At 39.0% G+C, this 26042-nt stretch overlaps 2 protein-coding genes across 2 annotated transcripts in view; one reads left to right on the forward strand and one right to left on the reverse strand.

The window, feature by feature from the left end:
• On the forward strand, window positions 1-25315 carry LOC140947118 (diacylglycerol kinase theta-like). The gene is made up of 27 exons (XM_073396201.1): window positions 1-367; window positions 4173-4252; window positions 4579-4681; window positions 5085-5173; window positions 5864-5995; window positions 7873-8020; window positions 9222-9305; window positions 9822-9919; window positions 10658-10730; window positions 11271-11359; window positions 11837-11886; window positions 12476-12566; window positions 13384-13435; window positions 14581-14642; window positions 15457-15604; window positions 15743-15784; window positions 15973-16088; window positions 16655-16806; window positions 17813-17961; window positions 18972-19278; window positions 20047-20137; window positions 21026-21087; window positions 21800-21842; window positions 22558-22626; window positions 23479-23532; window positions 23685-23783; window positions 24534-25315. The coding sequence occupies exons 1-27, from the start codon at window positions 178-180 to the stop codon at window positions 24642-24644; spliced, it is 2784 nt and encodes a 927-aa protein (XP_073252302.1). The 5' UTR covers window positions 1-177; the 3' UTR covers window positions 24645-25315.
• The window catches only part of LOC140947124 (FK506-binding protein 2-like), a 9964-nt gene continuing 9100 nt past the window's right edge, over window positions 25179-26042 (reverse strand). The window contains exon 6 of the mRNA XM_073396212.1: window positions 25179-25496. Coding sequence (XP_073252313.1) covers window positions 25315-25496 — 182 coding nt within the window. The 3' untranslated portion in view covers window positions 25179-25314. The remainder of the gene's footprint in view (window positions 25497-26042) is intronic.

Raw genomic sequence — 26042 nt, forward strand, 5'->3', positions numbered from 1 at the left:
GAAGCTGCTGACTTAGTTTTCAGTCCCCACGCGAGGCTTCGACACCAGTTTCCTTCAACACTCTGACTAGACTCTGACAGTTGTTTATGATGACCGAAGAAGACCTTCATAACTTTACAGCTGTTGTCAACACAACACGTTAAAACATGGAAGCGGCGAATTAAACCGTTATGTAAAATGTCTCATTTGCAGGCAAACGCGGATAGTATGCCCCGATGTCTCTCCGATTCAAAACTGGACGAAGCTTTTGCGGCACACGGGCAAAGCGGACATCGATTTGGAAGGAAAAGCTTCACTCGTCCAACCTACTGTCACCACTGTACTGATCTACTCTGGGGTTTGACAAATCAAGGACTTATATGTGAAGGTAAAACAGCCCTACAATGTTTTACGTCTTAGATCAACTCGTGGATGAATTCTTAAGTTTGCGGTCTTTGGGTTTATAAGTAAAAACAGTTCATGGGAAATGTCGATTTTGTGCTCTGCCGAAAATAAAAGCACGACGTCTTCGATTATTCTTTCTTAAAAACGGCGAGTTTATAATTTTGATGACCTAGCCACAAACATACATCGCCTATGGGTTTGGCACTTGGCTTAATTTATCTGCTTATTTTAAAGCCTTACAGTTAATGTACGCTAAAAATTTATTTTCTCGTTTGTCAGTGCTTCTTAAAAGTTTCGTGACTTGTGGACAATCTGATGGTATCTGTTCGATTTTCCGTTCGACTTGTCTGTTCGAAGTTAAGTGGCTCCTCATTAAGTTCAAAGAGATTTAAGTTATGGTTTTGCAGATGCAAAAATAATTCAGACTTCCCACGGATATTAAGAATTATTGTTTTATGCTGATATGCGCAATGTTCTGAATGTTTGCGCTAAAACATCTGCTATGATATACATGTAGCCTACTGGTTTCATTCCTATTTATAAAGTGAAGCTCTCATGCAGACATTAAAATATTAACAGCTTTGGTTATGTCTTATGTAGATAAAAAAGTTGTTTTGATAAATTTGGCTCTTTTTTGTAGGCTACCTTAGGTTATCTTATTTTTTTCCTTGTCAATTGAAAATTCAAAATGAAATATAACCTTAATTTTTTACTTACGTCATAAATTTTGAAGCCTTCCGATTCATTTTAATATGACGGGTTTGTAGGTTTCTTTGAACATTTTATTTCAAATTTTAAAACATTAGATGCAAATGGTAGAATATAATCATTTTTATTATTTTGTCCAAATTAAGGTTAATTATAGTAATTTATGTAGTAGGTTTGGCATTTGAGAAGTTTGATGTTTGAAACAAATTTGCTCCACAGTTGTAATTCCCAGGTGGGCCACTCAATCTTAATTCATGGGTCGACCCAAATAAGACATGTCAGACTTAATTGATTCAAACGTAGATCTCTTCATGTTCTTAATTGAAGGGATTAGGTTCGGTACACAAAAAGTTTGACAATTGAACTTGGCCTTACCTACTTAGTGTACAGTTGACAGGAATATACTACTGACAGAAAACAAGATGCTATATTTTTTAATTGAGTCTGTGGAGAATCTGTTTCCCTTTGTTTGAAAAAATTGAAAAATGGCCTAAAATTATAGTTTGACTCCTTCTGTAACAGATGCTAATTTTTCATCAAGATGTTTGAAAAGAGAGGGTTACTGAATCTTTGGAATCAATAATGTCCTTGCCATAAAAGAATGAATAATGTCTGACTGCCCTGAATGATATTTTGGGAGCTACTGCACTACCCTAACCCTGAGAGTACCAATGTCAACTGGGGATAGGTGTGTGTCATTAATGTTCTTAATGTTTAAATCAAAATTGTGAACACCAGAAATCTTTCTTGAATGATTTTTCGTGTTACAGTGGGACCTGGATATATTAAATGAACCTCTATATAACAAGGTCCTCGCTATAGCGAACAATTTTCTTTACCCCAGTAATAATAAAATTTATGAAAAAGAACCTTGATATAAGGAAACCTCGGCAACGTGAACAAATTTTGTTGGTCCCTCCACCCTTTGTTATATTGAGGTTCTACTGTACAAGGAAAGAGTCAATCAGGCCTGGTAAGGAAAGTAAAGGGCAAATAGCAACAGTGATTAGTCTGTGCTTTTGTGATTTGTTTGCTTGTCCTTAAAATCAACATTCTTGAGACCCTGAGGAGGGTGGGGGGTACTTTAGGAATGTCTGGGCAGGGATGACAATCCTCCAAGTTGCGACCATTTTGGTTGCCATGGCGCCTAAAATTTTGGAGCTGGCGACTTGATTTGTAAAATGATCTCCCTAAACCAAAAGAGTTGGTTGCCATATGGCAACAAAGCAAAAACTTTAACTTCTAGGGTTGGATGAAATGCAGGGACCTGGTAACCCTTAAAACCTATACCATACTTAGTTGGGCTGAATTTTGCTACACAAAACTAGACAAAACACACAAAATTTCTCCCTATCCTAGTGTTGCTATTTTTTAGAAATTACTGAGGTTGGTGCTCTCTTTGCTATTAAACTGATTTGCGGGGTAGGATTTGCTGATTTCATTTTTACAAGTGTCTATTCCTGATTTCCCAAATGTAGGCTAAAATTGGTGTCACCCAATAATATTATTGATCAGTTTCCTGGAAAAAGATTCCTTATTCTAAACCCAAGCTCTCTGATTTTTATACCCTATCTCAGACTAGGGGTACTTGAAAACCATACCCTTTACAGTGGCACATATCTATATATGCCCAGTGTTCTCACCAGGATTTTGCCTTGGGGAGTCCCAGGGCCCCCTCTTCTGAGAAATAGGGGCCCTGTAAGAACATTAGGGGGACAAAGTTACTCGCGTCAACAAAAAACACGCGGTACGAAGAACCTGAGCCCACACTCCAAATTGTCTGTTACATGAAGTACCTACCTGATCCAATATGGTGGAAGAGGTGTTTACGATTCGGAGGAGGAGTTTACGATGTAGTGGGACGTGCGTGGGACCAATGAAAGTAAAGGCAACAAAATTAAAGACTTTGACTCATTTGATATCATGTTATTTATTTATTCAAACAAACAGAATGCTTTAGTGTTAGGTTGACCATTAAAACTACTTAAGTCCGTTTGACTCGTAGGTTGCCCCTGCACCCTAATGGGTGCATCTTCTTGGTTTTAATGCGCCATTTCAGTTTTGTTGCAGGAATCCTGCAAGGCTGCGGCCTGGTGAGAACACTGTATGCCATATACAGCAGTAATCTTTTGAGACTGCCTGTGACTGTTTTTGAGAAAATAGAGTTGAAAACATTATCTTTGTTTGGGCCCAAAACAAAATACTTACAAGACTTTGGGAAGAGGTGAATCTATAATAATAATAATAATAATTAAGAATTTTTATTGCGCAGTTTTCATGACGAGATGATCAACTGCTCATTTAATACAACAATACACAGAATAAAATAACTAAATGATAAATAAGAATTACATCATGTGTTATATAATATCAAAAAACCTAACTCAAAGAATAAAACGCCTTACTAATAGGTATGTCTTTAAAAGTTTTTCTAAAAATAAATAAAAATTACATAAATAATAATAATAAATCTATACTATCTGTACAAGATGCCTGTTAGCATTAAGGTTCACACTGTTATACACTGTTTTTATGCTAGAGACCTTAAAGGGGCTATGACACAAGGCTTTTGCTGTTTTAGTTCAATTCTGTGCTGGAATCATTATGCCTTTACTTACATGTATAGAAATTAATGTTCCTGTGGAGTTGTGAAGATGATTATGAAACAAATTTCATTGGGGAGCATTAACCATAATAAAATGTTTTGGTGATTTTTGCAGGCTCTTTAGAACTTGAAAAGGTTGGCCCAACTTTTTAAAGTTTTAATCCATGTCCATCTTTGCCATGTGTTGCAACAGACGACAGTAAACAGTTTCAATGCCCAGATATGGTCTTAAATAAAAAGACTGGAGCATTGGTTTTGAAATTCAGTTGACGTGAAGAAGAAGACTTTAATGTCAAAAGCTGCAAATAAAACAGACATACAACATCTGTCTGGGGTACATTTATACCCAACTGAACAACAACTAGAGCCAACTGGGAAGAGTAATGGCTCTAGTGTAAAAACAGCCTCTGATACATGTACTAACCATCCTTGGCATCCTTAAGAATTTAAATCTCCTTATTTGATCTTTTTTTAGTTTGCAATTTTGTGAGTCATGAGCGTTGCATGCAGCTTGTTGTAACTCCTTGCATTTCCATTGCAACATCTTTGGTTAAGGTTAGTGAAGATACTTTTTTTATTTTTGTTGAGGTGTGATGCGATTTCAGGAGAGATAGTTTTATTAAAAGTGATAGATATATACCTACAATGGGAGACAAATTTGTTGACACACTGTCCTCAAAGGGGGTAAACTTTGGAGAACAAAACAATCCACACCAGTTCCCTCTCCCCTACATTCAAAGTTGAGGAGTCTGCAGTAGTTTCTTACAGGCACAGTAGCTCGAATAGCAGCACACCGTTCAATGGTGGGGAGGGGAGGGAAATCCCTCAGTGAAAGGCCCTTTAGGACATAGAATCTCAACTAATAGTTACTTATTCCACAGGAACCCGTAGCACACAGTTGGAGTGGGCCTTCATTTTATCGAAGGCGATTCTGCTGCGTTTGTAGGAAAAGACTTGAAGAACATGCAGCATTTAGATGTCAAGGTTAGTCAAGATATTAATTTAAGCACAAACAACCCCTTAAACAGGTAACCTTGTTCTACTTACGCACAGTGCCTGCAGAATGTAAATAAAAAATGATCTCGACATATCTTTTTGATGGCCAATTCATGTGGCAAGGATGTTTAAAACCTCTATGCATTTTCACTTGCTCTCTGCATTACCAGCAAAGATCTCATGAAGTAAAGAAGCAAGCATAACATAAAGATTTTCACCCTTAATATTATTATATCAGACAGTATCATCACTGGTTATATACAGTTGTATTGTATATCTTACCCCTGACAGCCCTGACCATGGATAGTAATTAAATTGTACAAAATAATAAGTGATAATTTTCAAGCTGGAGATCTAGATTACTTACTAAAAATATCCTGAATTTTTTTAGTTTGTGATTATTTTACTCATGAAGACTGTAAGGAGTTTAGTGTCAGTGACTGCAAGAAATGTGCTTCGTATTCTCCACACGTTCCCAAGGTAATTTGCTAAAACGTTGTGATACACTGTGATGTTTTCTTCTTTTAATGGTATTTTCCTATGCATATTTCAAGGATGTGTGTTGCACTTAAGTAAACATTGTTAAGTGCAGGTGCAAAATCTGAAGACCTTTTTTAATGTTGTGGGGAACATAACCTACAGTAATCAGGCGTTTTTCTCATTTTTGAGGAGCTACCCCCCTGTTACAGTGCTCCAAGCTTTACTTAATTTTTTCAAAGTCACCTTGTGGTGACCTAAACTTATAAAATGGTCACCAGAAAAAAGGGACACTTTGAGCAACACTACATGAGCGTTTGAAAGAATCAAAATGGCTGCCCAACTATTGCAATCGAATTTGAAGGCGCACGGGACATCGCAAGGTGTAAAATAACCAGACAAACCAAGCTGAAAATAAGAAAATTATTGAGAAAATAGAGCATAAATGATATTTAATGCAAATTTCTATCTCTCTTTAACTTTAAAAGACCATAAACTCTTACTACTAGAAAAATGCATCTCACAAAATTTCGGGAATTTCTTGGGAATAGCTTGGCACGTGATCGCTGAACACAGGTCATCAAATTGGCGACTTTCATGGCAATTTTAGTTGCCAAAATGTTTTTCACTGCTATTATAAAAATGTTAAGAATCGGTTAGTGTCACCCTTATTGTTTTACTTTACTCCAACAGAAGTTAATTCAGCAATCTCACCACTGGCGAGAAGGAAACCTATCTCCAAGTGCAAAGTGTGCATACTGTAAAAGAACTTGTGGAAGCATTGAATGTCCAGCAAGTATGAAATGCAGCTGGTGTGGACAGTCGGTGGGTCTTTGCTTTCCTGGGTACTATTCTTGAGAAAGGGACAGGTGTCATGTTAATGACAGTTGTTGTGTAAAATTGTGAAACCTGCGGAGCACTTAAAAGTTCTTAAGAACTCGCTGAAACATGACCCTGTGTTTGAGATTGGAATTTGGAAGTTTTAGTTTTCAACAAGAGTAGAAAAACGGAGAACCAGGTGACAAACCTGTTGGAGCAAGTGAGAGAACCAATTAACACCCATATCTGTCGGATGTGGTAGCATGTGCTTCACCAGCGTATGGTACCCTTGTTTTGAAATGTTTTCTTAAGATGTAGTGAAGGAGAGGCGTTATTTGAATGGAGTGCATTGTTTTAAGAGACCAGTGTCTCGGGGATAATAAATTTATACTTGGTTTTGTGGGAATAAAACAAAGAAAGGGCCAGCTCTTATTATTTTATCCCTGAACCTCACGGTGATATCTTCTGTTTTATTTGCCCAAGCCTTGAATCTAAGAGTGAATTTAAGTGTATTGAAATTACTTGAAAGTTCACTGGTAGTGGCTCTATTTGGCAGGTACATTAAAACACAAGTCACAGGTCACAAGTGGAGGTTACTGCTCTATTGTTAAATAACTGACTAGATAAACACTTTTCTATATTGTGATTAGGGCTAGAAAACTCTTGTACTGTTGTTTATTTACTGAAGCATGGTGACATGGCCCCAGTTGTTTGAAAGCAGGATAATGCTGTCCACCGGATAAATCTCTATCCAGAGGATAGTGCAATTAGTTTCCCTAATATCTATCTGGTGGATAGTGATTTATCCACCAGGGGCCGGTTGCTCGAAGCCTGGTTAGCGCTAACCGTTGGTTAAGAGGTATCAAAATGTATAGGTTTCCATGGTATTTAATGCTGGTTAGCACTAACCATGCTTCGAGCAACCTGGGCCAGATAGATTTTTGAACAACCGGGGCCTGTACTCTAACTTGCTCTTGTGACCTGTGCTTTGTGCCTGAGCACTATGGCTCCACTTCTAATTACTACTCTGGGAATAGGATGGAGATTCATTAAAATGCAGTCGGTGGTCCCAGGTCAGGGCTGCCGGGGGCTGGGGATTTTCCCCGGCTACTTTGAGTGTGGCTGCCGCCTACTTTCATTTGGAAAATAGAAGAAAAATAGAACCAAAAGAAATCCCTAGATGTTTGATTCCTCGCCTACTTTTTGTATTTACGTGGCAACTTGACTCTTAGTGACAACCCTGCCTCGGGTCTGTTGTTGTCGGCAACTGGGAAATAGTGTAAGTGAAGGACTTTCTTGGGATGCCGTTACTCTTTCTTTTGTTACTGGTGATAACAGAGATGCCAACCTCTGGAGACCTAAAATCGGGAAACTGTCTTTTTTTCTCCCCCCCCCCCCCCCGGAATTTCAACGACCCCCTGCCAAAAACTTGACCCATCCCCCAATGGGAATGACTTAGGACATTATATGACGTCTTACATGATGTACATACTATCAAAATTCGAAATCTTTGTCAATGACTAAAGACGTGCAAAAATGCCCCAAAAACCGTACTGCGAATAGGAAAAATTCAAGTTTTGAGCTAAAAATGGGCTAAATCTCAAACTATGTCTGTTTTATTTTTTACTAAGTATTCAATAATTATAGTGGACGTAAAAAGCGGGAGATTTATGAACCAAGGCGGGAGAGCGGGAGATGAGGCAAAAATGCGTAAGTCTCCCGCCAAAAGCGGGAGAGTTGGCATCACTGTGATAGGTCCTTGGAATGGTGCCACTTGAGAGTAATTGAAGAATTTCGTTAAGATACTTAACTATCTTGGGTAGTTTTATATAGTCCCTGGCTAGCTATAAGTTTTAATGTTTTTCTGTTTAATATTCACACAGGCTCACAGCTCATGTCATTTAATGTTGCCTAAAGAATGTGGATTTGGTTATCTTCACAAGCTTGTGCTGCCTCCGTATGCTGTATCAATGCCAAATTTAACTTTGTGGAGTTCCTGTTCTCAGAAACGAAGTAGAACTGCTACATTAGGTTGTTTACATTTTTTGTTTACTTACAACACAATGATATATTATATTTAAATTTATGAACTAATTAAAAGGTATTGAAGGTACAAAGTAGAACCTGCATGTGATAGATCAACTGTTCTACTATGAAATTCTTTAAATCACTTCGATAACTCTATCCTTAAATTGAAACCTACAGTGTACATGATATAAAGAAAGTAAAAAAGAAAAGATTCATTTTTGTTTGATTTGTATCTAAATCAGTATTTTTTGGTGAAAAGATTGGACTAATATGGAATGAAAAGTTGACTTTGGCCACCTTCGATTTGTGTGACAAATTGTAACACTGACACCGTAAAAAGCAGGAAAAATGGTACAGTTAATCAAAAGTGCAAGTCAATTATTATTTTTTGCATGTCAAAGATGTAATACTTTCAACAAACATTGTTACCCTGATTTTGAGAAAAAAGCCGACTGTTTTGCAGTCTAACAATGAAGAACTTTGCTTTGCCTTTGACTTGAAACAATGTTCCTAGCACCTTTGACAAATTGTAAATTATGCAAAGACAGCCTTTACCATCAAGAATTATTATGCCAATGTAGGGGAAGTAAAAGTGGCCTTTATGACCTGAGACCAATGCATGACATACAATGTAGCTTGACAGTAATGTAAATTGATTGATTAATTAAATCCATCACTTTGCTTGTGAATGATGGGTACAGATCATCATAATTTGTACGTTGCAAAAAGTACTAACAGTTATACATTACCAGAGATACCAACCTCTGGAGATCTAAAATCTGGAGACTCTATCTCTTGCACTAACCCCCTCCCCAAATGTCCACAAACCCCACCCCCACCCCACCCCACAAATTGACTCAACTGTCAGGGAAATGGTTTAGAACATTATATGAACTCTTACATGAGGTACATACCATCAAAATTTGCATTCATCATTGTAATGACGAAATAGCCTTTGTGCTAAATACTTGCAAAAATTCCCCAGAAAAAAAAAAGTAGGCTAAAGTCCAAAGTAAAGCACAGAAATACTCACCAGTCGATTTATTCCGGGAGATTTGGTGACCCGTATGGGAGAGTGGGAGATGGGTGCTGTATCCAGGAGACTCCTGGATAATCCGGGAGAGTTGGCATATATGCATTACCTACAAATTTGTCAGTTTTACATGTAACATGTTGGAAATTTGTTGTTTAATTATTTTGGCAGGAAATTCAGATGAAGATGATGGCATAGTTCCTGATGATCCCATGCAGAACACAGACAATACCAGCAACTTAAACTGTGACTCTGGTAGATAATAATCCATAATTTCAAGATAGCTAGGTTTCTACTATGGGTTCCCTGGGTGACTGTTCATGAGCAGGGTTTCCTCTTCGCTGATTGTGACTTCGGCCTTTGGCTGAAGATCTCTCGGCCTCCAACACTGAAACATCCAGCTGCAAACGAGCGTGAAAACCTCTGGTACCCAGGGACTGGGTACTAGGTCTTTGGTTTACCTATGCAAAACAAAATTACCCTCCTTAACTTTATGCTCAAGGAAAACTTCCATGACAGTGCATTTGTGAAAATTGTGATAACTCAGCCTCCAGGTAATTATTCCTGGACTATAAATTTGGCTAGGTTTTCAGTTAAATTTCTCATACTGAGATACTCTGTATTTGCCATCTTTAACTTTGAAAGTACTTTGCAGTACAAAATGTAGATATTGGAGATCGGAATTGTGTTCAATAGTGTGAGTATAAGACAAAAGGTCAAGGACTTTTGCATCACAACCGAGTGATTCTATGGTTGATGCTCTTTTTACAGATAAAACTATTTTGAAGATTTATGATGGTGAAGTAGCAGATCCAAGACTTTGCAAAAACATCGAAATTCCAAGAACTGCCCAGGCTAGCAATGTTCTTGTAAGTATTGCAAAGATTAAATAACAGCACCACAGGAAAATAGTCCTCAGTAGCTTTCATTTGAATGGTCATACCATAGGAATTCATCCACTGTCTCAAAAGTAATATTGTAGTATAAATTGTCATTTGTTTACCAACGAACCACCCAGGAATCTTAAACACACGTTCAAACGTGTCCGTGCTCACGTGTGCTTTACGGATCGAATTGGAATTTGGAAATGTTGGTTTTTGAGGAAAGGGGAAAAGCGGATTAGCCGGAGAAAAACCTCTCGGAACAAAGGAGAGAACCAACAACAAAATCAACCCACACATGGTGTCGACGCCGCTTTAATGTATATTAGTTATAACTAACGTACGCTAATACGTGTCTGCGTATTTGAAATGTACCATGGCTCCCGGGGTCCTTTCTTGAATATCTAGATTAAACTGTATTCATGTTTTTTTAAAAAAAGATGCGCTCTGCGTTGTTGTAGTTTCACTCTTAATTTTCACATGATTTAGCAAACAAAAATCTCTGGCATGCGTATTTTGGATATAACGAGGTGTAATTATTAGTTATATCACTCATTGAATTTATTAATCGAAGAATAAAGTCAAAGTTGTCTTTAATAGCCTCGTCTTTTCCTTTCTCTTCACTGAAGTGCCTTCCACGCAGGATTTTGTTGAAGACGTGTATTTCACACATTGCTGTGTTTTACAGCATTCAGTAATAATTTTTTTTCTTGACGAAACTTTCAGGAAGAAGCATTAAAAAAGTTTCATATCACAGACGACCCTAAAAATTACTACCTTGCAAGGGCCCTGGATCAAGGTATTGATAACATGCTTTAATTTAACTATTCTTCTTCTAGTAACAGTTTAATATGGCGTGGATTCCGATCCAGATTTGTTAGTGAAAAGGATCCTGCGGGGATTTTACTTCGACTGGCCAGGATCTGACCCCAGCTTCAAACCCTTTACCCTTCTGTTTTGCCCTTTTGAAAAAGTTATTTATGTTAAATTTGTTTTATACAAAACACCTAAGAACCACGAACTCGTTTAACTCCTGCTTGTGCGTTACAGAATAAAGTGGAAATAATGATTGTTAAGGACAAAGGAAAACCAAGTAGGTGAGGTCTAGAACAAGGATTTTGGTTCTGTTTCGCAGACGGGCTTAACCAGAATTTAGCTTCGTCTGTGGCGCAGGCCATTAAGAATCAAAGAACGCAAAAATATATCAGTTTGGCTACGCTTCGCCACGTGCAGTAAAATAGGGCCACACCTTTTTGAGGGTGCTGGTGATGTGGGGTTTGTCCAGTTGATCTATTGACGCCATTTTAATCATTTTTTTATGTTTGTTTTTCACTAAAAGAGAATGAACGAGCACTAGACCCTGACGAGAAGCCTCACCAGTTCACAGAAAATAATTCTCCAAAACCACTCATCTTTCTCAGAATGAAGGTATATTTTGATATTTTTTATTCTAATTCTTTCTGTGGCTCTGTTTTCAATTATTCCTCGACTTGTACATGACGTTATGTTTTGTGCTTTCGAACTGATTAAAAATATGCCATTTTTGAGTTCTAAAAGCTCTCTCTTCCAAAACGAGGCTACGGTAAGCGCAAGACTTTTTTTGAAAATGAGCCTTATTTGCATGAAAATAAAAACTTGGGCAACTCAGAAATGGCCTATTGAACTGTTGAATAGCCCACAAAATTTTCTAACATGACTCCGATGGTTTTTGGCCATATTTCTATATCTGATTTGGTTTTCTTTGTGCTCAATCTCTTCTGTGAGTTGCAAGACAATGGAGTCTTGAAAAATTTGAAATTTTTTCCCCAAAGCCTCCCATTCTTTTTAGAATTATGATTATCGAACTTGGGCTATACTCTACCCCCTAGGATCGATAAAAAATAATTATGTGTAATTCTTTTTCAGAGTGCTGATAGAAGAAAAGGGTACATAAGAGTTTATCCTGGAATGATAAAGTGAGTTTGGTGAAATCTCAAACTAAAATGTGATGACAGGACGATTTCTAACGTTCAACCTTGCTTTTAATAGCAACTAAGCGATTTCCGGAGATTTTTACCTGGTTCCACTTAAGCGGAGTTTTTTTTCTTGTCACGTCTATGAAACGTTTTTTTCAACACATCACGTTTTTTTTCTTGTCACGTCTTTTCGTGTAAAAGAAACACGAAAGTTGTGGACGATTTGTTGACTGGCACAATCTCTTCGGTAAGCGCTTCGAGACTCGCGCGCGCGCACACAAGACGTGGCGGATGACTGGAAACAAGCAAAGCGCCAGTCATTTTACCCGCTGTTCTTTGGGCATAGTGAGAGGTGTCTGGGTCAGAGGTTGCCTTGTCCCTGGGCTTCATTATTCTGCGCGGCCTATGGATTTCGGGTCGCTCGGTCCGAGCGAGTTTGCTGGGCCGTTTGTCTCAGATTCGTCGCCGAAATGCATTGACCGAGAAGTCGTGGTTAGACGTCGTATAGCGACTAGGTAAGGTCAGAGGGAGGGTCAGTTTTGCTTTTGCCTTCCGTCATTTTTACCGCGGTTTGATGTTGTTTTTACAGTGTATCTGCCATGTTTAAGACGATCCCTGTCACTGCTATCACAAGAGTAACTGATGTTATTCAAATTGCTTTGGAGAAATTCGGACTTAAGGTATGAAGTTTAGCAATGAACGCTCGGTCTTGTTACACGTGAATTAGTCACGTGACAACAGATGATTGAAAATCGCGGGAAGTTCATAACCCCCAGCTCTATTTAGGATTGGATGCTGGCGTCTGATATGTATGGCCTCCTTGGATTTTGTTATGATGTCCACCGTCTCCTGGTCAAGGATCTTGACCCTCTCCCAGTCGATCTCATTGTTTGCTTTGGATTGGTGTTCCCGGGTTGCGAATGTTGTTTTGTTTTTGGTGTCGCACAGTCTCTTAGGATGAGGCACCCGTAACAATCCCTATATAACGAGCTCCCTGGTATAACAACAGACATTCTTCACCCAAGTTGCAGTAGAATGAATGGAACAGGTTATCAATATGACATGCAGTGTACCCAATTATTTTGGGTTCCTTTAAATGGAGGGTTGTGCTATTACGACCAGACTTCTGGTAATCGAGTTCACATCCGTTTAACGTATCTCGATAGGATTTCCGTTAGACGGGTCGAATTCCATTTCAAGACACAACTGGACTCAGTTCGTGTGTATTGGACATGTGTGACCAGAAACTCACAAGGGGTTGAAGCGTGTAACTCCGTATGATGCTCTTGAATATTCATTTTTGCAAGTGCCATATTTGGAACGAGCAGAAAAGACCAATCCGATAACTGACCGATAACTGACCAATCAAACCTCGTAAACGACGTGACGTTATTTTACTCGTCACTTAAAAGTGAATTCGCGCTGCTTACGAGTTACACTTTTCAACCCCTTATGAGTTTCTGGTGAGACTAAATGACTGTTCTTATTTTTCATTAGGACGCAAATCCGGACGATTTTTCTCTGACAGAAGTTCACTTGAATTATGGAGGTAATAGAGGCTCGTCTTTTTGTCCTTCTAGTGTAAAATTACCAGCTTTCTATCATGCCGCGATACAACCCCCGGGGATGCAACTAGCCCGCAAGCAAGCTCTCCATTTTTGGCGACAACCTCGTTTCCAGGGTTCTCTCCTACCCGTCACTACTCGACGAGTAGGAGAGAGAACCTGGGAACGAGGTTGTTATGGCGAGTGAAGTGAGCTGCGAGAGAACGCGCGAGCGAGCGGCGGAGCCGCGATGTTTGGAGGACGCAGTCGCGTCTCTTTTTGCGTGCAGCTCTCGCGCGAATCCTCTCAACTCCCCTGCTTCCGGGCTACTATACAACTGCCACGTGCCTATCCAGCGTGACGTTTTGCTTTATTTTTAACGGAAAACCAAACAAAAAAACACGTACAAGGGGCCTGGGTATATCATCTTTCTCGCTCTGGCTACAACTTGTTTTGTTATTCTCAAACAACATTTCAAAATATTTAATGTATAATTTTGTTCTAGTTAACTCCTGTAAGGAAGAAGCTCTTAATCGTTTTAATAAAAGTTTTAGTCTTTAAACACTAAGTTTGATAACAAATTCGTTTTCTTGCTGTTGCAGTTGTGAAACCTTTTACAAATAATCAAGCTAAACCCACGATAGATACAAGCGTTGGTAGGCTTAAAATTCTGACTTTTCAACGGTTAAAAATAAAGAAATAAACTAAATGAAAATAAATGAAAAACGCCAAATAATTTTCATAGGTCAGTCTTCTGTCAGAGAAGACACACCGAAAACAAAAACAGCTAGGGATTACAGTTATCTCGTTATGGTCTTAACCTTGAGTATTTTATCGTTTTAAGAGATTTTTTGCTATGGCCTGATCATGTAAAAAGCTTCTATTCAACATAAAATAACACGCTAAGGGACTAACATTGTAAGAAGTTAAGAAATTAAACGTTCAGGTTTTGGAAAAAATTTAGAAATACCAACTTGCAAATGCACCACATTTGACACTGAATGAGTTGGAGTAATCGTGATGAAGATTGAAAGAACGCAAAATTACTTTTTAAGAGACGTGGCCCGTTTTTGCTGCTGTCGCCGGCCTCGGATCTTAAGGCCCCTAACATTGGGGAGGATGACGTTGTCTCTTTCTTTATCTTTTTAAGTTCAAGAACGAAGAATGGACCACAATGACTGTCCGTGGAAAACTCTGGTGGATATAAGAAAGGTATGTTTATTTCTATCTTCCTGTCGTGGACCTTAGTCTCGGTGGTTTAGCAGTTAAATATGGCTTAGTATGTTTTTGTCTGTGAGTGAAGTACCCTTATTGCTGGTTTTCACTGAACGCCATCAACTATAAGAATCAAAACCGTTCGACAGTTTAAGTCCAAAATCTGGGAAATGAAAGGAGGTAAATATGCAAAGTCCCTCACCAAGATTCAGGGTAGTGCAATTTTTCAGAAGCAAGATATTCGGATAATTCATTTGCCCAAATTTATGGAGCTTTGTTTGGAGACGCCATGTTGGATGCCCATCCGAATAGGCACTAACATGGCGGCCGGAAACCAACAGAAACAGTTGTTATGGAGTTTTCCTACTAAAGCGTGAATTCATTCTCGGGGAACTCATAAACATAAAAGTAATACTTTTTTTAATACAACTGTTCCGATAGCAAAATCCCCCAAAACAGGTCATTTTTTTAACCCTCACGACAGCTCTCTTGGCCGCCACGTAAATTCCGCGTCTCGCAAAAGCTTAGAAATTCAAGCGCACTCTATCCCTATTTCTCGAGCCGTCGGTTTTTCAAAATTCCGGATAATTCTAGCTAAAAATAACTTCCCTTTACCAGTCAAACACTGTAATTATACCCCCGATTTTTCAAACCTCAGCTTCTCCCAGTAAGAGTGGCTAAAAAAATCGGGATTCCACAGTATTTTTTTTGGCCTGCTGAATTTTGCCATCTGGTTTAACCGGCGCCTTACTCGTTCGCTTGAAATGTTCATTTGATAGTAATATAGTCTTTATCTCTTCTCACTGCACAGAAATCTATAAGAAAAATGAAACTGACGAGATTTTATTTACGTCAAAACCTGGAACCCCTGGGAAATGTTTGTATTTGCGTTGGAGGTCTTCCTACTGGATTAGAGTCCACCAAATATCAAGACCTTTTAAGTGATATATTGGGCGAAAGTAAGTGTCCGCTATTTAAAGTAAGTGTAGCGAGACTCAGATAGCCAAATTCTTGTCTTTTCATCTTTAAATTTCCGTCTTGATCCGTTATCCTTTCACTCTGAGTGTTATAAGTTATCATCTTTATATTTTTTGCAGCGGTACAGTATTGTAAAATGAAAAGTGTGTTTGCAAGTTATGGTGAGTCCTACTGCCATTTTCTATCATGATGCAAAGAAAACATATTGAAATTGAAATGCATTGAAAACTGCATTAAGCAGATCTATAATATTAAGCGGACAGCCCGTTACATTCAGGACATACGAACTAATTCTGAAGCTATCCACCAGTCATTGTTTAACGCAATGAAGTTTTTCTTTACTTTATAGGCATGTTATTTGTATCTTTTCCCGCGGCTGATGTAGCAGCAGATGCTGTACATAAATTAACAAACTCTACGGTGGATAGTAAGGAACTGTTTATAAAAGTCCTGCCAAACATTCATGTAAGTAGCAATTCCAATGCTGCTTTGTTTATTAATGTTTAGTAGTATTTTATACAATCTGAGGTTAATTCTACGTGCTTTAATTTTAATGAATCATTTAAAAATGAAGTTAGATTCACGAGAACGCGGTCTTCATCTGCTTACTTTTACCTGGTTTACTGTGCGTCAGATCTAGGAAAAATTAAGATTCAGTGAACAGTGATTTACCACCCTGTACCCTTCCCCATCTCTCACCTTCTCCTTGTCAGAAACGACTTTATCTTTCCCGAGAGTTTCTAATGTATTTATAGGAAGAGCGTAATGTCGAATACACTTTTATCAGTGATTACTCCAAGTTTATGATCTTGGGTAGAATACAGCTCACATCATGCAGATTTTTTTTCTCTCGGCCAACGTGGTAGGCAGTTTTCATAGTATAGACTAGATGTTTGCGGACTAAGCATGGGAATGGCTCGTCAAAAGTTTTGGATTTCGGTGGGAAATGCTCCTATTGTTCAGCTGATTGTTGAGTGTGAGTGAACAAAGTTACTCGCAAGTGAATATCAATTTTCTCTTTCTTCTTGCAGCCTGAAATGTTCCCCCTTGATAGCCAGCCCCTGTTAGTACTAGTCAATACAAAAAGTGGTGGTGGACAGGGGGCCGATATGCTAGCAGCTTTTCAACGGTTACTTAACCCGTATCAAGTCTACAGTCTATCAGAAGGAGGACCATTACCAGGGTAAGTGATGCGACGTATTGTCATCTCTGTTGAGTAGGAAGCTGGGGATGGTGGAAAGGATGAAAATCTCCTTAGCCTTTCCTCATCACCCTCGCGCGTGCTGCTTCACAGAGACAACTGACGTTTTTACTTCAGGGTTCGCACAGTCTTGAAAAGTCCTTGAATTTTAGGGGAAGTCCTTGAAAAGTCCTTGAATTCCATTTTTCCTTGAAAAGTCCTTAAAGTTCTGTGCAAGTCCTTGAAAAGTCCTTGAATTTTCTTCGACTTTGAATGTAGTAGCCTGGAAAGAGTTTTTCGATGCTTTTTGGTTGTCCAAGACACTAGACAGAATATAAATCATAGCTCAGAGAATTTAAAGGTTATTTACATAAAGTGCTCAATGTTTTATGCAATAATTAACTATCAATTTAAGACAAGTGAACTGAAAAATGTAAAGAAGTTGGTGAAGCAAACAGTTAAAGCCTTAAAGTCTTATTAGAATGGACTGGGAATGTGCATTTTTGTACCATCCGGAAATTATATCCCTAGTAAGTGGTCCCTGAAAATCTAATGTGGTCCTTGAATAATGGTTGCAATTTTCTGTATGAACCCTGTATTTTAATAGACATGAGTTGATCGCCATGATTTGTACCAAAGCAGTCCCAATGCACGCAAGTAACCCAAACAAACAACCTACAGCCAATGCAGAATTTTCGTAAGGACTAGCAAAGACACACTCTATTAGGCTCTTACTAGTCTCTCTTCCCTACAAACCCGGAGAAATTATCACTTTACCTGTGTCTGACATCCCTTGCAGGGTGGGCTTTGTCGCATTTTCTACTCTCCCCACTCCCCCTCTGCATTCAAGAGCATAGATGGCGACTAGACGCGGCAAGATCTGAACGTTCGCCCGCTCCAAAAATCAGGCTAGTCTGAATTAAGGGAAAAAACTTCCAGGGCAAAATGACAGCCGTTCGTACTCTCTCTAATAAATAGCTAAAACTATTTTGTGTCCTTTTCCCTTAAGGTTCTATGCTTTTAGGTCCATTCCAGATTTCCGTATTTTAATATGCGGTGGCGATGGAACGGTTGGATGGGTTTTATCGTGTTTAGATGATGTTCTTCAAGAGCTGAAGTGTAAGATGCCAGCCTCAGCGATTCTTCCACTTGGAACAGGTGAGTCCGAAGTCGCGTTCACACAACATAGCTTGCCGTATCAAGATGACGTTCTTCCGCCCATGAGACCCTGAGTTATTCTCTGGGCCGCGAAAAGTCTGCTTCTATTTTAGAACCTTTCTTGTCCGCACAAGGTAACAATTAGAGAAAAACAATGGAAGTCACAAAGCAGATTATGAATTCTGGAATCGCTGTATTGGAATGCACTGTGTTATCACTCAGGCCGATTCCTCCTCCCGATACACTTCTACAGGGGCTGAAATATGTAACACTGCAAGAGAACTACTAGCTCGGTTTTCAAACGAGGTTCTTAAAGCACTGTCCGGCCAAATACAGTAGCAGCTGACGTGCACGATCAATTCTTTACAGGATTTGATTTTAGTTCTGATTGGTTGAGATAGTGGCACGAGAAGCACCAGCCAATCACAGAGGGTAGTGATGCAAAACAAATTCAGACATCTAAAAATGGCCATCAAACTGAGTGAAATATAACAAATGACTGATTAATACATTTAAGCAACACGGCAAGTACAAAGGAAGGTACGGCTGGACAAAATTGAACTGGATTAAACGGACTGCAGTTTGGGTTTTAGAAAACTGTTCAACCTCTCAGTTTTTAAGGTTTATCTCCTTTTATGTGACTTTGAGCCCTAACGCCTGAGATATTTTTTTTATCATGAAGTTTACGTTTAGTTAACGTAACAAAATCTTCTAAACAGCCTTGACACAGTCCCTTTTAGATAAGGAAATCTCTGTTAACCCTGTAAGCCCCAATAGTGACCTACATCTAATTTCTCCCAACAATAACACTGCCTGATCAAACAGACAGGTCATGATAATTAATGAAATAATCAGCAAAGATGAAATGCTGTGATGTTCGAACAAATCTCAAGCAGTACCATAAGGAATGTATGAATAAAAGTGGGGAGAAGATGCATGTTGATGCTGGGGCTTAAAGGGTTAACTAAATATTAGCTAAACTATGATCTACCTGTTAAATTATAAAATAGGTAACGATCTCTCTCGTGTTCTTCATTGGGGTGGAGGGTATTCTGGCAGTGAGAGTCCAGTGTCACTTCTTATGGCCGTGGACCAAGCACAGGAAAATCGTTTGGATAGATGGTGTGTGATGTTTGATGTAGCCGAGGCTATTCCAGATACGCTATCAAATGACAGTGCTATAGGCTCTATTGGTTGTAAAGATGACGATCCTAGTATTTTTACCATGAACAATTATTTTGGCATTGGAATTGGTGCAGAACTTTGTTTGGATTTTCACCTTCAGAGAGAAGAAGCACCAGATAAATTCCATAGTAGGTAAGTTGATTATGATCCCTTTGGCCATTTTAACGGTTAGCCTGGGGACTGGGTCGGGGTTGTGTCGAACTGCACTATGAGACTGTTTTTTTTGGGAAGAAATTTTGACCCAGGATCCTTTGCAACTTCGTATTAGCCAATGAAAGAAGCGATAGTGTTCACAAAACAATTCCATAGTGCAACTTAACAAAACGCCGACTTTATGTCACGTGCAACCTCAAAGTAGCAAATATACATTGGAGTGGGGAAGGGAGGGGAGCGGAGCGGAGGGGAGGGGAGGGGAAGGAGGTAAAACCTTATTAAACGAACACCATATGAAGTCCATGTTTATTGTTCCTAGGTGCAGGGCTGTTCACAAAGATTTCATCTGGCCTGGTATAAGCAATTCGTAGGCGGCTAATTGAACGGTAGTCTGCTACACAGCCGTTTTTAGTGTCGTCACGCAACGCTCCTCCCAGTGGGGAGGAGCGTTGCGTGACGACACTAAAAACGGCTGTGTAGCAGACTAATTGAACGGCTGCCTGGTGGTTATCTTTCCCCAGGGATACTTTCTTCATAGTTAAGCTTGACACGAATGAACTGAGAAGCACCTACTTTGGATGTATAAAGCGTGATTTAGGCTTGGGGTTTGAGATTCGGACGTCTGTATTTTCGGCTCCAAATACCTTAAAGATCTTTGAGTATACGTTTAAGAAGGAATTAACCACAAACCTGTTTAGTTTTAGTTAATACTTGAATTTGATTTTCTTTCTTTTGCTTACAACTCAGGCTTCATAACAAAGGTGTTTACTTTAGAGCAGGACTGAAGAAAATGGTGAAAGGTTATTCAAGGACATTTGTAAATGAAGTTGAAATTGAGGTGAATTTTTTCGAATTAATAACGCTTATAGTAGCAGTTTTAATATCTTAAATCCAATATTTTTATACCACTTATTCACAGAAGAGTTAGTGAAAGTGAAAATAACGTGAAAATGCAACATAGCTGTCCTTATCATTAATTCCTGTGATCGTTAAGCTAGTCAAGTCATTTTCTGGTCATTATCTGGTCAAAAAAACGAAGAAGCTAAACTACCCAAAGCACTTTTTTATTACCATTTGAGCATAATGCAGGCGGTTGAGGAGTGTGCATGTGTTAAATTATCAGAGTTGTGGTTCATAATCTCAATTTATTGTTTCTTTCTGGCAAATTACAACTGCCAGATTTTCAGGGTACATGCTTTACTTTTTCAGCACCCTTCTCTCTTTTTATCACTGAAGATACCCCGCTCCCACCCACCCCTCCCACCCACAAGTAGCCTGTGTGTCAGCTATACGTGAATCCTTGCTTACACTTTTTGTCTCATTAACATATGTTTATCATTATCTGATGAAGCTAATAAAATAACATCTCTGAATGTTCAAAGAGCATAAGTTAAACAATTTCAGTTATCTCTGAAAATTTCAGGCCGATTTACCGAATAGTTTGGTAGAAATTCTCTTTGAAAAACGCGAACGTTACAAAGAATGTATGGGCTCATTAACTGTTTTTGCCACCCAGCAATTTAGCAGTTTTTGATCTATATTTCCTTTGTTAATGATTGCAAAGAGCTAAAAATTGCACCAACTTCTCAAATTGATTAGCTCTTTCAACTTTTGAGTTTAATTTGTACATATGGCGACATCTTTTATGGGTTAACTTGTATGGTAATGAGCAAAAATGTAATCAATGACGTCATCCTGAACGGACGTGATTACATCTTCCTTTTAGGTTGATGGTAAAAAGCTTGATTTACCAGCACTAGAGGGCATAGTAATTCTTAACATTGGCAGGTATGTACGGCTGTAATTTAGTGAAAGTGGAACATTCTCTTAATTGTGGTTTTTAGTAACTGCGTTTGTTTGTTGTTGTGCGAAACCTTTTTTTACTAGGAACGTTGAATGTCGTATCATTCAGCTCTAGAAATTGAGGGCAAAATACTAAATTAAGATTATTTACGTGACATTCATTAAAATTTTCCTGTAGTACTGGTCGTTATGCTGCAAGGTGGCTATGAACGTTTGAGTTTGTGAATGAAATCCGTAATGGTGGACGTTCAAATGAAAGCTTAGCCTGAGTATCAGGCGTTTCTGGGGAAAAGGGGAAAGATGGAAGCGAAAAAGGGAGAGAGGTGAAGGCCATAGGAAGGCCTGAAACTCAGGCTAATGAAAGCTACTGAGCAGTACTTTCCAGATTGCTTCATGTAAGGGTATCCGAGACTTTCTTGGGTTCCGGATTCCAGGTACTGGTTTCCAGTATTTTTCATTAGAACTTATTACATTCCAATCGTAAGTGGGATTCCAGATTCCTTGAACTGTATTTCGGATTCAAAAGCCAAAGATTTCTGATTCCACAAGTGAAAATCTTCCGAATTTCGGAATCCGAAGAGGGCGGGGGCATATTAACTTTCTTCCCCTGAAAAGGAAGGGCTCGTTATAAATGGGACCGGGGAGGGGGTGGGGAGCTTAATAGAGGATTTACTGTATATTCATTTATTTCTTACAGCTGGGGTGCAGGTACCGATGCGTGGGGACCTGACAGAGATGATGTGAGTAATTTACCTTGACTTATGTATCCCCCGTCCCCAGTGTTCCAGGAAAACCTGAAGTGACATACCTTTCGATTTATACTTTGCAAGCTTCCTTTTTTTAACGTGCTTTTAAGGAGTACGTCGTCTTGATCTACTACCAGGCTTTATGTTGACACTGTACCAGATAGCTTTTGCGCCGACACGAGAATCATACCGGATAGGGATTCTGTTCACAAATAAGAAAGGTGATATCAGCGCAATTTCTGTAACGGAGCGAATCTGCGTTGCGCAGATCTCTTATGTGGAGAACCTCATCTCGGATAGTAAGCTGGATATATAGCTAATCGGTATATTGTAAACATAGCCTGAGTTTTGTTGGTTTTTTGTTCTAGCGGGAATAACAACCCAAAAAAAGTTCAGCCTTCCTTTCTATTATAGTCTAGTGAACACTTGCGTGAGATTTAAACTATTGAGGCCACACAACCCGCTCACTTTTTCATATCATACCCTTAAATATGGCGGCCTTAATATCTTTTAGTTGATTTATCACAAAATATGTGGCAACTTTTCCAGAGTTCCCTTTGAAAACAGTTCATTTTTCGTGCCTGAGAGCACGTGTATGTTCGACTTGTGGAGAGTCCAAGCTTTTATAAAAGCGCTGATCGTGTATCGCACAAAACATCGTTATAACTTTACTCCTGATCTGTTTGTGCGGTTAATATTTTTCTGACAGGGCTATGCACCAGCATGTCACTGCGATGGTATCGTTGAGGTCGTTGGTCTTCAAGGAGTCATGCATTTGGTAAAAAAAATGTTTTATATTATTTTCTCCTTCACTTATTGGTTAAATCTGGTCAACATTTGATTAAGAGAAGAAGATAGTGGGCTAGAAATAAAACGAGCCAGGGTAGCTATTAAACAAACGAGCAGGATAAGGGGGTACGTTTATTGAACGGTTTCAAACCTTTCCAGTAGATTCTGTTTGTTCCTCTTATACTTTAAAGCGTTTAGGTTATTATTTTCGTTGTACTCGGTTTTGGCAACCGTCATGACAAAAAGTATTGGTCGAGCCAGCCCGTCCTAGGCTCTCAGTTAGAAGAGACAAGTCAGACAAAAGGCGAGCGCGAAAAAGTTGTTCTCTCCTCACTCTCCGCTCGTTTTTCCTTTTACGCTCTTTTCAACTTCTTGCGCCCCAAAATACAAAGTTCGTTAAATTTCGCGGCATTTTGGAGCAACATCTTCGCTCGCTTTTTAAGTATCACCTTTAAACTTGGTAAGTTTCCGCATTTTAAGGCGCTCTTTCTATCAGTGTCAATTAATATTCCCTAACTGGTCTTTATCAAAACTTGAAAAAACCGTGAACGGGTCTATTCTTTATCAGTTTATGGCGAGAACATTTTCAGATAGGCGCACTGCACTATGCACAATGCCATCCGAATGTGTTGTAAGGGCTTTATTTAGCGAGGGTTGTAATTTTCAGGTTTTAGGGAAAACCGCTGATGTGGCTCTTTCTCTACCATCTCCTTGTCATTTTTACCACAAATGGCTGCTTTAGTCAAGTGTCTTCTTATAAAAGGCGTCTGAGTAAGGTCTGGAAAACTTTAAATGGGCAACAGCTCAAAACTCGCTTATGCAACAAATCTCTTTTATATAGGGTCAGATTCAAAGTGGAATAAGAACAGGGATACGACTGGCACAGGGAGCCCAGGTAATGAAATAAGCAATTCCTAATGTTATATTTCTGTTATGTTAGTTTGATGTTCATAATTGGAGATTACTGTATAAGTACATAAATACATTTATGTTAGCCAGAGCAATGTAACTTTTGTTGACTTTACATGCACATTGCTCTCACTGTAGATTAACGTCAAATTGAAATCTGAGATGCCCGTACAGGTTGATGGTGAACCGTGGATGCAGGGTGCCGGTCATGTTATCGTCAGACCCATACTCACACAGGTAAAAATACCTAACCAGAGAGGGGAGGTGTTTCACTGGCTAGTCCCGTAAAAGGAGTTTGTATTCAAAATAATTGACTGTTTTGAAAAATCGCTGAGCCAACCTCGCGTGCGTTAAATCACCTGCTCAAAACTTTATGAGCTTACCACGTTGAACGAAGGAAAAGTTTTCTATTCAAATAAATGTAAATCACTGGTGATGTTGTGAATATTCTACTCCTTCGTCCAGAAAACTGCTTCAGGACAGCGGTCCCCAAAACATGACCCCTTAGGTGGTACATATCCGTATACCCCCCCCCCCCCCCCACTCCGGGACCCAAGGACCACTTTTCGTTTTATGTTCCACTCAAGCATCATCCCATGGTAATTTTAATTTTTGCCAGACTTCACTTGATCGGGTTTTTATTTACTTCTTGTCTTGCATTCAGAAGAATCGTAGGCTTGATTTCCGCCTTTTTCTCGGGGGAGGAGCGCGTGCTAATTTCCCATACAGCGGCTGGTAATCGAGCCTAGAAGAATCGCTTGTGATACTCTGACTTAACTCTGTAAATTCCTGATACCAATATACATATTCTCCGCACTAATTTTTGATACTACTAAGGAGAAAGAATTAAAACGTCAGAGCGTTTTATTGATGGTGATCACCACTTTTTTCTTTTTACCACTATGTTTTATTCGGCAGTTGAGTAGAGAAATTCAATACTGGTCATAAATTAAAAAAGGTGGTACTGACTGGTGTGTTTTCTTGCAGGCCGTGATGTTAACAAAGAAAAAAGTGAAAGTGAAACATCCAAGAAAGCCACTCAGCTCACCCAGACGCTCGTCGTCTGCTTGCGCAAGAACAATTTTTTACGATGACTGAGCAAACTTTAGAGGCTTTCCTCATCAGACATACATTGTTATTGCAGAAGCAATGACTTATAATTTATAAAGGCTTCACTTGTACCGTTTAGATCGATACGAAAGTTAGAAAATCTTTCACCAGAACTGCGTATTGCTTCTTCAGACGCATGCATTGACTTTACATCTTTTTGCGAGAAACCCTGTTAGAATGAGCTTGGTTACCAGCTGCTTCCCGCGTTTGGTCCAGAAGTCAATGGATCTTTATTAAAGGAGAACTGGTTCAAGCAGAGCAGTGGAAACCGAATCTTCTGTCATGAGAAAGGATTTCCCCCTCTTTGCTTTAGTGGACACCTCCTAACTGATGGATGTGGACGGCTTTCTAATAACATGGACTCCCCCTCAGTAAAATAGTTACGGAGATCTCTTCAATACAATGCACACGTTTTGAAATAGATGGACACATTCTACCTATAATCTACGTCTTAACTTTGATAAAATGGACACCTCTATACCACAGATAGACACCTCTTAAGAAAATGGGCACCTTCATAAAATGGACACCTCTATACAGAATGGACACCTTTACTTAGTTGAACATCTCATTACTGTCTACAGTAGGATGGTGACAGACATTTCTTTAATACGATGCACACCTTTGAAACGAGATGGATACCTTTACACAATTATTTTCATCTTAACAGAGATAAATGAACACCTCTGTAGAAAATGGGCACCTTCACTAAGGTTGGATATCTCATTACCGACACGAATACTCCTTCACTAAAATGGTCATATTGCAAATGGACACCGTCACTAAGATAGATTCCACATGTCCCCAGTTTTCTTTTCTTCCTCTGGAACAAGAGAGGGCCTGGGAACGAAAGTGGCCAAAACTTTAACAATATGCATATCACGAAAATTGTTGCAAGCGTTTAGGAATTATAATGCGATATTTTTAATGAACGTACTTCGTTACATACACAGTGTACGTACTATAAAACACTAAAGAACACAAGTATGTGTTAAATTGTGCATACAGAGGCTTTAAATCATAATAACCAAATAATGTAAATAAATTTGTTTTTGAGAAAGAAATCTAAAAAGAAGCTGTTTTTAACCTTGTTCAACAATTCATGTACCCTTGGATCACTAGATTGGAGTGTTGAAAACACTCTAGTGCTTAGGCTCTCTCCTGCTGCAAGTTTGGCAAGTCACGGAAACGAATAGCGAGCGAAGGTCAATATGTAACGTTATGCTTTTTTGTATGGCTTCACTTGTATATTACACTACTAAAAGTTTAATGAAGGGTGGATTTATTATCAGCATACACGTGTAGGCATCACATTAGCCTACTGGAATTAATTTATTGCTTTTAGGCTTGAAAACAGTACAAAAATCATCGGGATAATGCGATGGC

The sequence above is a fragment of the Porites lutea genome, chromosome 8 (assembly GCF_958299795.1).
Source record: "Porites lutea chromosome 8, jaPorLute2.1, whole genome shotgun sequence".
NCBI lineage: Eukaryota > Metazoa > Cnidaria > Anthozoa > Scleractinia > Poritidae > Porites > Porites lutea.